At 46.8% G+C, this 10,457-nt stretch overlaps 1 protein-coding gene across 1 annotated transcript; it reads left to right on the forward strand.

Moving 5' to 3' along the window:
- Positions 1-260: 260 nt before the first annotated feature.
- Positions 261-10,457, forward strand: Tap2 (transporter 2, ATP binding cassette subfamily B member). Its single transcript, XM_027943589.2, has 12 exons — positions 261-431; positions 853-1,345; positions 1,434-1,548; positions 3,667-3,797; positions 4,019-4,224; positions 5,454-5,651; positions 5,817-5,945; positions 7,776-7,964; positions 8,145-8,318; positions 8,479-8,638; positions 9,003-9,139; positions 9,510-10,457. The coding sequence occupies exons 2-12, from the start codon at positions 853-855 to the stop codon at positions 9,687-9,689; spliced, it is 2,112 nt and encodes a 703-aa protein (XP_027799390.2). The 5' UTR covers positions 261-431; the 3' UTR covers positions 9,690-10,457.

Raw genomic sequence — 10,457 nt, forward strand, 5'->3', positions numbered from 1 at the left:
ATGGGAGCTCATAACCCACTTGAATCAAATTGTGAAATATGATATATCAAGAACTATGTAATGTTTTGAACAGCCAACAATAAAAAATTAAAAAAAAAAAAGAAAAAAAAAGAAGTTTTGCAATTTTATATTAAAAACTAACCGCCACAGAGGATGAACCACACTCCAGGGTTGGGATTTGTGAGCGCGACCTGCGGATCCCGGCTCCGCGGTCTGCGAGTCTCTGGCGCCGCCTGTTGGCCCCCGCGCCCAGAAAGAGGCAGGAGCTGGGAAGAGAAAGCGAAAGCCGCGAGGCCCGGCGCCGGGCTGGGAAAACATCGCTGGCCGACCAAAGAGGGAAACGGAGCTGAGACAGTAGGAGCGGATTTCAGGCTCAGACCCCAGCACGTAACCGACAGCCGCGCAGAGCTGCATTCACGCCGCCGCCGCTGGTGAGTTTGTGCGCACGAAAACTTGGAGCGCGAGCAGGGGCACCGCCGACCCCACCTCCCACCCCACCGCCCACCCCCACGCCACACCCTTTGCTTCCCGATCCTCTGGACCCAGAGGAAAGGAAGAGAGTAGGGCTGGACTCGCTTGGCTCTTCGGAGCTCCGCGGCAACAGGCGCGGATGGCGGCGGGACCCGGTTAGGGGATTTCTTATTTTTAAAGCGTGAGGCTTCCCAGCTCCCTCTGACAGGCAGAGTGCCGTCAGCCCTAGGAGGGACGTGCTGATGAGCACTGGGTACCCAGGGAATCTTACAGGGTGGGATCGGATGAAATGAGAAGGCAGTGGACCGGTGGGGGGGACACAGGGTGGCGGGGACAGAGAATGCGACTCCACTTCCCCAATTTTTCACTTTCTACCCGTAGATGGCGCTCCCTGACCTGAGGCCCTGGGCCTCCTTGCTGCTATTGGACGCAGTCTTACTCTGGCTGCTTCAGGGGACTCTGGGGACTTTGCTTCCTCAAGGGCTTCCAGGACTATGGCTGGAAGGAACCTTGAGACTTGGAGGCCTGTGGGGGCTGCTAAAGCTGTGGGGGCTTCTGGGATTTGTGGGGACCTTGCTGCCGCTGCTGTGCCTGGGGACCCCCTTGTTCCTCTCTCTGAGATCCTTCGTGGGGGGGACATTGAGTGCTCCTCCAGTCAGAGTGGCTTCAGCCTCTTGGAGCTGGCTGCTAGCGGGGTATGGGGCTGCAGTGCTAAGCTGGGCGGTATGGGCTGTTTTGAGTCCTCCTGGAGCTGAGGAGAGAGAGCCGAGCCAGGAGAACAACAGAGACCTGATGTGGAGGTTGCTGAAGCTCTCCAGGCCAGACCTGCCATTCCTCTTGGCCGCCTTCTTCTTCCTTGTTACTGCTGTGTTGGGTGAGTGGGGCCGGGCATTGTGAGTTCGAGTCCGGACAAGGGCCTTGGCACCAGCACATTCATCTGGTGTTCTCATGCCTTTTTTCAGGTGAAACCTTGATCCCTCACTATTCCGGTCGTGTGATTGACATCCTGGGCGGTGATTTTGACCCTGATGGTTTTGTCAGCGCCATATTTTTCATGTGCCTGTTCTCCGTTGGGAGGTAGGTGATGGGCAGTTGGATCCCCAAGTCTATACAGGGGTCTTCACTCCTAAATCTATTTTGCACAAAGCACAAAATACTTAAACTGAAATATACATGTATTTATCCACTATTCACTTTCATCCACTCATTCATTTCTTCATTTATTCTTCATTTACCCAGTATCTTCAAAGTTTATAATACATTATTACCAATATGAGTATGGTTGGATGTAGTACAGAAGGAATTTATGTGTCAAAGGGAATGTCTTTCATTTGCCTATCAACATTTCTCCATGAGATTCCATTTCTCTTTTCTGCCTCCTCCCTCCCACCCCTGTGTGTCTCCAAAGCATCTCTCCAAGGTGGACATATCCCTATCTCTCTCCACCCCTCAGTGTTCATTCATTTTGCAAATCCCGGAAGCTCTCACTCAGAGGCCTATCTCCCTTATTTCCAGCATCTTTACTCTTTCTCTTGACTTGCTTTCCCCTCTTTTTAGATATACACAAGAATCTGCTGTCACAAACAGACAGGCTGGGACTGGATGAGGTGAATGAAGCAGCTAGGGTGCAAAATTTAAGGAGATGCTCACTTTAGCTTGCAACTGCTCCTTTTTCGTGGCCATACTTCCTTTCAAATACCCTCAAAAGCCAATTCTTTCATTATGTCTTCATTCTATACTTGGTACTTTCTGCTGGAACGACTCAAATGTAAACTTCTTATTGACCAATGCACTATCCCCCACCCCCTTCTAATCAGGCCACAATTCTTTTTGGCTTCTCTGTAGCATTTGGCTATATTATAATCTTTTTATTGATCTCTTTCTGCAGTTAGCTTTTATGAACTCCCTTTCTACTTTCCAAATCATTCTGCCTCCTTTGAAGAGCTTTCCTCCTCTGCACACTTAAATATGGACTTTGCTTTTAACTAGTTTTTTTGATCTTTAGTAACCTTTTTCCTATTAAGCTAATTGAGTTCATCTCTGGATATCATCACCAGATTCATATTTCCATAAGGATTGTCCCCTTATATCCAATAGAATCCCTATTGAATAGCCCACTCACACTTCGTGTACTCAGAACTCCAAATGTATCACACACGGTTCTGGTCATCCAGAAATTGGCTCTGTCTTTTCATTCATGAAACCATCAGTATCCTGGGCTTGAGCGTCTGCACCATGGATATCTTCCTCATATCAAACACTAGTCCTGCTATTTCCTACTTTCAAAATGTTTCTTCTATATGTGTTTCTTTTCTTTTCCTTCTTATTTAGATCACCAGTCCAAAACCCTCCTGATTTCATGTCTGATTACCCAACAGCCTTTTATATATGTAACTAAATATTATTAGAAATCTGTGTTTTATAAACACACATTTTTGTTTTTTAAAATATTTTTCCTTTAAGTTTTTTAAGTGTATTTTTTCAATTGTAGATGGACACAATACTTTTATTTTATTTGTTTATTTTTAACGTGGTGCTGGAGATCAAACCCAGTGCCTCATGCATGCTAGACAAGTGCTTTACCAGTGAGCCACAGCTCTGGCCCTCCTTTACGTTTTATAGTAAAATTTTGGTTGGTCGAAGGGGAAGTCTTCAATAATGAAAGGCAGGGTCAGTGTGATTCTATGTCTCTGGAGAACGGAAGGGCAGGGATATCTGTGCTGAGTTCCCATAATGAAGTATCTATGATTATGAAGAAGGGTTTTGGGGCCAGGGAGAAAAGAGACCAAGACAGAGAAGAAGCCCAGAGGGACAACATAGAGGGAGGCCAGAAGTAAGCCCTGGGCTACTTCTTTTCACTTCTGTTGTATTCCGTCTTGCGTAGCACAGGGTGAACTCCATGAGCACTCATGAATTGTACATGTGATGACTTTGCTCCCACATCTGGCTTACCAGGTTTACCATTTCTTCTTCTCTTTATTCCTGAACCTCCTCTTCTCTTTATCTCTTGTCTCTGTCTCTCTGTCTCCCTCCACTCTTCCTCTCTCCCTCTCTTTCCTTTTTGCTTTCCATGGTCTGCTGTCCCTAACTTTTGTATTTCTTTTAATTCTGGCCTTCTCTGCTTCTCTCGCCTCCCACTCTTCTTTGTGCTTCTGTCTCCTCTTCAACTTCCTGCCTTGTTCTCCCTTCCCACAGCTCGCTGTCTGCAGGTTGCCGAGGGGGCTCCTTTACCTTCATCATGTCCAGAATCAACTTGCGGACCCGGGAGCAGCTTTTCTCCTCCCTGCTGCGTCAGGACCTCAGTTTCTTCCAGGAGATTAAGACAGGTGAGGGCTGAGTCAGGTCTGGGATTCCTCTGGCCATTCCTTATCCCCGTTACCCTCCCATCTTTACTATTTGCCAGGGCCCAGAGTTCTCTTCTGGGACAATGTAGAGACTGCACGTCTCTCTGTAAGACAGGAGGGGTTTCTGTCGGTGGTGATGGTCAGGAGGGAGTTTTGGGGATGCTGCAGTGTTATGGTTTCCTCATCTGCTCTGTCGTTCCCAGGGGAGTTGAACTCACGGCTGAGCTCAGATACCACCCTGATGAGCCGCTGGCTTCCTTTAAATGCCAATGTAATCTTGCGGAGCCTGGTGAAAGTGATCGGGCTGTATGGCTTCATGCTGAGCGTGTCACCGCGACTCACCTTCCTCTCCATGCTCGAAATGCCCCTCCTAATAGCAGTGGAAAAGCTGTACAATATGCGCCATCAGGTATGTGTGGATGTTAGGGGACCCTGAGAGAAGAATAAAGTGTAGAGGTGAGGAGTCCACATTCATAGCTGCAGGATCTCCTAGAGAGAGATTTTCTCTTTTCAGCCCTTAGAGTATATGATATGTTTGTACCCTTTGCTTATTCAGTCATACATTGATGGACATTTGCGTCAGAAGGTCCATGGCCCCCTTAAACTGTAAGCAAACATGTACATGAGTGTGGGAATATACCAACTCCTGAGATTCTGCTTTCAATTCTTTGGGGTATACGTGCAGAAATATAATTGCTGGATCATATAGTAAATATATTTAATTTTTAAGGAACTGCTGTACTGTTCCACAGTAACTGCCTCATTTTACATTTTTACCAGAAATGTGCAAGGATTCTGATATTTTCATATCCTTGCCAACACTCACTTTCCTCTGTTTTTCTTTTTTTTTTTTTTTATAATAGCCATTATAATGATTGTGATGTAACTCATTGTGGTTTTGATTGCATTTTTCTAATGAATAATGATGTTAAGCATGTTTTCAAGGGCTTATTGGACATTTTTGTATCCTCTTTGGAGGAATATCTATTCAATTCCTTTGCCCATTTTTAAATTGGGTTGCCTTTTGTTTTTGTTGATTTGTAAGAGTTCTTTACAAATTGTGGATGACATTCCCCTATTGGATATATAATTTGCAAATGTTTTCTTACATTTTGTGATGGGCTTTTCACTGATAGCACCCTTTGATGTACCAAAGTTTTTAATTTTGATGAAGTCCAATTTATCCATTTTTTTGGTTGCCTATGCTTTTGGTGTCATATCTAAGAAATCATTGCCAAATAATGAAGTTTTACTCTTATGTTTTCCTGATAGTTTTAGCTCTTACATTTGGGTCTTTGATCCATTTTGGATTACATCTTCACCTTTCTTAGCTAGCTCTGACTTCTTGGGAAAAGCATCCTTCCTTCCTCATCAGACACAGGAGGTTGAAGAATTACTTTATTAGAAGGCTTAAAAAAAATAGCATATATCTCCCATACTACCTAACAGTGAGCACTCAATAGTATGGTTTCCACCCTCCTTTACTCATTATTCCTTCTGTAAGGAAAATTAAGGAAGAGGGTAAAAGAACCGTTTGATGTTTTCTGTAGGTTGGGGAGCATCCCAAGGGCTGGAGGGTACCTGGGGCCTGCTGTCTTCTGTGGCATCACCCGGGATGTCGCTGTGCCACTCTTCCAGGCCGTGCTGCTGGAGATCCAGGATGCAGTGGCGAAGGCAGGGCAGGTGGTGCGGGAGGCAGTTGGCGGGCTGCAGACCGTGCGCAGTTTTGGGGCCGAGGAGGATGAGGTCTGCCTCTATAAGAAGGCTGTGGAGCGGTGCCGGCAGTTGTGGTGGCGACGGGACCTGGAACGTGCTCTGTACCTGCTTATACGGAGGGTGAGACAGCTGAGTGGCAGGATGAGGGCGTGGGAAGGGAAAGGAGAAAGGATGGGGGCGGGGAGACAGCAGGTTTTGGGTGTCCCTCACCAGTGTCTCTCACAGGGGCAGGTGCGGGGATAGAATGCGGAGACTTTACCAGCCTCTCCTCTTCTCCCCTCGCAGGTGCTGACCTTGGGTGTGCAGGTGCTGGTGCTGAGCTGCGGGCTGCAGCAGATCCTGGCTGGCGAGGTCACGAGGGGCGGGCTGCTCTCCTTTCTGCTCTACCAGGAGGACGTGGGGAACTACGTTCGAGTGAGTGAGGACCCACGTGCTCTCCCGTTTACTCTGTTTTTCTCTCGGCCCTTATGGGTCTTGGGCTTTATTTCTTCCCCTTAAAAATACAAAACAAAATAGAAAACCCCAATTCACTTTGTTGTGGAGAATTTCAAGCATTAAAAAAAAAAAAAAGGGGGGGGGGTTGGGGTTGTAGCTCAGTGGTAGAGCGCTTGCCTCGCATGCGTGAGGCTCTGAGTTCAATCCTCAGCACCACATAAAAATAAATAAATAAAAAGATATTGTGTCTTTATACAACTAAAAAATAATAATAAAAAAGAAAGTAATATAACAAATTCACATATGCCCAATACCAGCTTTAACAATTAACATCTCATGGCCAATCTTGTTTGGTCTGTATCCCCACTCACTTTCCCCACCATATTATTTTAAAACAAATTCATTATCTGTAAACATTTTGGTATATATCACTAAATAGAAACGTCTAAAAAAGTACTTAATCAAAAAGCTATTATCACCCCTAAAAATTGACATAATTCTTTATATGCAATCAATGGTGAAGTCTCCAATTGTCTTAGACATGGTGTAGTAGGTTCCAAATAAGGTCTACATGCTGTGATTGGTTAATATGAATTTTAAATCTCTCAAAAAATTTCTCTCTTTGCAGTTTATTGGTTGAAGAAATAAGTGGTTTGTTTGGGAATTTCTTATGGCTTGGATTTTGTTGATGGAATCTCTGGGGTTCTATTTATTTATTTGTTGGTACCAGGATTGAACCTAGGGCACTTAACCACTGAGCCACATCCCTAGTCCTTTATATATTTTATTTAGAGACAGGGTCTCCCTAAGTTGCTTAGGGTCTCCCTAAGTTGCTAAGGCTGGCTTTGAACTTGTGATCCTGATTCAGCCTTCAGAGCCATTACAGGGGTGCCCCAGTACACCCAGATGTGGTTCTATTTTAGTAGGTTTCTCTACCTCTATTTTCCCTGCCCATTGGTAGACAAATCTTAAGTTTGTGAGATTCAGGATTCCTTCCTTCCTTCCTTCTTTCCTTCTTTTCCTTCCTTCCTTCCTTCCCTCCCTCCCTTCCTCCCTCCCTTCCTCCCTTTGTCCCTCCCTCCTTCCTCCCTCCCCCATCTCTCTCTCTCTCTCTCTCTCTCTCTCTCTCTCCCTTCTTTTAGTATTTCCTAGGTGGTGGTGGGTTCTTCCTCCAGGAGACATACAGTGTCTCTTGTGGTGATATCAGACTTTCATATTCAATGCCTAGAACTGTTAAATTATTGGGGCTGCAAAATGGTAATACTCTATCATATCAGTTATTAAGAAAGACTTGTTCTCATCTATTATTGGGTTACCCAGTGATGCAGTTTGATTAGGAAAGGCAGAATGAGGATTAGGCCCTTTTCCTATATTTATCAGTTCAAAGCTAGTTACCACATCATGGGTTTTATTTTATAATTTCTCTGACATTTACTGATCATCTTTTATGTTTGGAGAACTGTGCTAGGTACTCTGGTGGCTCCAAAGGTGAGTTAGGTACAATGTCTGCTTTTAAGGTGTTTCCTGTCTAGTCAAGCAAGACAGAACTGTGCATGAGGGATATAAAACAGTAATTTCCAAGGTCTGGCGATAGGCATAGTGCTGTGTGGTCAGAATATGGAATTTACATCCTCTTCATTGCAAATTAGAACACTGAGATGTTAGTGCCACTTTTAAATTCTAAATTTCACATTTAAATAAGGAGTATCTTTTTTGAGTGGGTGGAGTGTTGCAGGGGAGTGTGAGGAATTGGGAGGTTGGTTTCCATAGGATGTTTGCTTAGCTGACCCGTCCATTCTTGTTTCCCAGGCTCTGGTATTTGGTTTTGGTGATATGCTGAGCAACGTGGGAGCTGCAGAGAAGGTTTTCAGATACCTGGACAGAAAGCCCAACCTGCCTGAGCCAGGGACTCTGGCCCCTCCCACACTGCAGGGGATTGTGGAATTCCAAGACGTCTCATTTGCATATCCCAATCGCCCTGACCAACCTGTGCTCAAGGTGCCTGAGAAACGCCCCAGGGAGGGAACTTGTCCCTTGCTCCCTACTGCTTTTGGCTGATCAGGTACCAAAGACTGGAGATCATTTTCCTTTGAGGAGCTGATTTTGCTTCTGCTAGGAAAAGAAGGAAAGGGATGCTGTGGGAAAAGTGGCAGGCCCCTGACTCTCCTGATTTTCCAGGGGCTGACGTTCACCCTCCACGCTGGAGAGATGACAGCGCTGGTGGGACCCAATGGTTCTGGGAAGAGCACTGTGGCTGCCCTGCTGCAGAATCTGTACCAGCCCACAGGCGGGCGGCTGCTGTTGGATGGGGAGCCCATCTCAAACTATGAGCACCACTACCTGCACAGCCAGGTGGGTGGGGAGGGAGGGAAGGGAGTGGGTAGGAGAGGAGGATGGCTGATCCACAGGAAGAAACGCCAGGGGTCCATTCTGAGGGAGGCAGGCAAGGAGGAACGGAGGGTCCCAACATAGGATTTGCACACTGTCCTCTGCTCCCATTCCCTGTGTACAGGTGGCTTTGGTTGGGCAGGAGCCCGTGCTGTTTTCGGGTTCTGTGAGGGACAACATTGCTTACGGGCTGAGGAACTGTGAGGATGACAAGGTGATGGCTGCCGCCCGGGCAGCCCATGCGTATGACTTCATAAGTGAAATGAAGCATGGGCTATATACAGGTACTTTTCACAGGTTGTAAGTCTACCCTTTCAGTCAACAGAGAAAGTGGAGCTTATCCATGGGGTGAGGTTGGGTTCCTGTAACTCGTTTACTCCTTCCCTGCTGTCCCTCTGTTCCCATTCACCGTTCTTCCCCAGCCTCCATCTCTTGCTTGTTCCTTTGCTTGGAGCATCGTGGAAGTAGGGCTTCTTCCACACAGGCAGCCATGGTCCCCACCTCCCAGCCTTTCCCCTTTGGGGCCCTCTTACCTCTTGAAGGGTCCTCGTGGGAAGAGCTGCTGGGCACTTGTCTCTCTGCTCAAGAAGAGCTGCTGGGCACTAGTCTCTCTGCGTCTGAAGAATGGAATTTCTCTGGTTTCCTCAGATGTAGGGGAGAAAGGGAGCCAGTTGGCTGCAGGACAGAAACAGCGCCTGGCCATTGCCCGGGCCCTTGTGCGGGATCCACGGATCCTCATCCTGGATGAGGCCACCAGTGCCCTGGATGTGCAGTGTGAGCAGGCCGTGAGTACCAGAGAGGGAAGGGCAGGGAACAGTGGAATCTAAGAGGTCACAATTGAAGGATCAGCTCATGCAGAACTGGCAGGGGAGGACAGTAGCCTGCTAGTGCAAAGGGAGGCTGTGCCTATGTACGGTTGGGAATGAAATGGAGAATGCAGTGTTGTGTCCGCCTTCCTGATTCCTCCAAGGGTCCCTTTCCCATCCTCCAGTGGCAGCAGAGAGAAGGGCAGGGCAGACCCTTATCTACGGCCCTTCACACTCATCTCATGTTTCACATCTTCTACACCCTAAGTCACAAGAGATGGTGCCCAGGCAGGTGGTGGTGTCCATGCTGTTCTTACCTTTCTGAGACACTGTGGTCCTGCCCCTTCAGCTCCAGGCCTGGAAATCTCGTGGGGACCGAACAGTGCTGGTGATCGCTCACAGGCTGCGCACAGTTCAGAATGCTGACCAGATCCTGGTGCTGAAGCAGGGGGAGCTGCTGGACCACGCCCAGCTCAGGGAGGGCCAGGACATCTACTCCCGCCTGGTACAGCAGCATCTGGAGGAGTGAGGCCTCCGGACACTGGGACCTTCTCAGGACTATTGCTGCAACCCAGACTCAGAGAAGCTCCTGCTCTGAATTCCCCTGGGTTTTACCCTGGGTAGCTCTTCCTGGTGCTGGAGGCATGATGGGGATTTGGACCATGTGTACTTTTGGCAGGCAGGGGTGGGTGGGAGTGAGGGGATGGTGGGTGGCCGTGGTGGGCTGTCTTGGGCTGTGGTGGGTCCGCTGTCTTGTTTAGAAACGTTTTTCCCTTGGTTATTAGTTTTGCCTATGTATAGTGTCTAGTGACATAATAATATGTTTAAAATGCTTTTTCTTATATGTATAAACAAGTACACATTCATTTAGAAACTATGGAAAAGGATAAAAAAGAAAGTCAAAACTACCCACTGTTTCACTTTCCAGAGGAACTATGGTTACTATTTTGCTGACTGCCCTCTCAGTCACGTATCTGTTCTTTGAAATACCAGTTAACCCAATAAGACATAAATATTCATGGGTTGCCTTTCTGTATCCTTCCCTACTTCCATTAGTGCCTGCTCTTTTGGGGGAAGCTAGGGTTTTCCCCGAAAAAGCACAGATCTCTAATTAGCAGTGTAAATATATTGATAATAGCTACCATTTATAGAGTTTTAATATGAGTAGGAGATATGCCAAGTCATTTTTCATGTACTATCACTATTAATCCTTGCCCCCAACACTATGAGGTTGGTGATTATTTATTATCCCCATCTTATACATGTGGAAACTGATTAAATGACTTTTCCAAGGTTA

This window comes from Marmota flaviventris, chromosome 6 (genome assembly GCF_047511675.1).
Source record: "Marmota flaviventris isolate mMarFla1 chromosome 6, mMarFla1.hap1, whole genome shotgun sequence".
NCBI classification, from domain to species: Eukaryota; Metazoa; Chordata; class Mammalia; order Rodentia; family Sciuridae; genus Marmota; species Marmota flaviventris.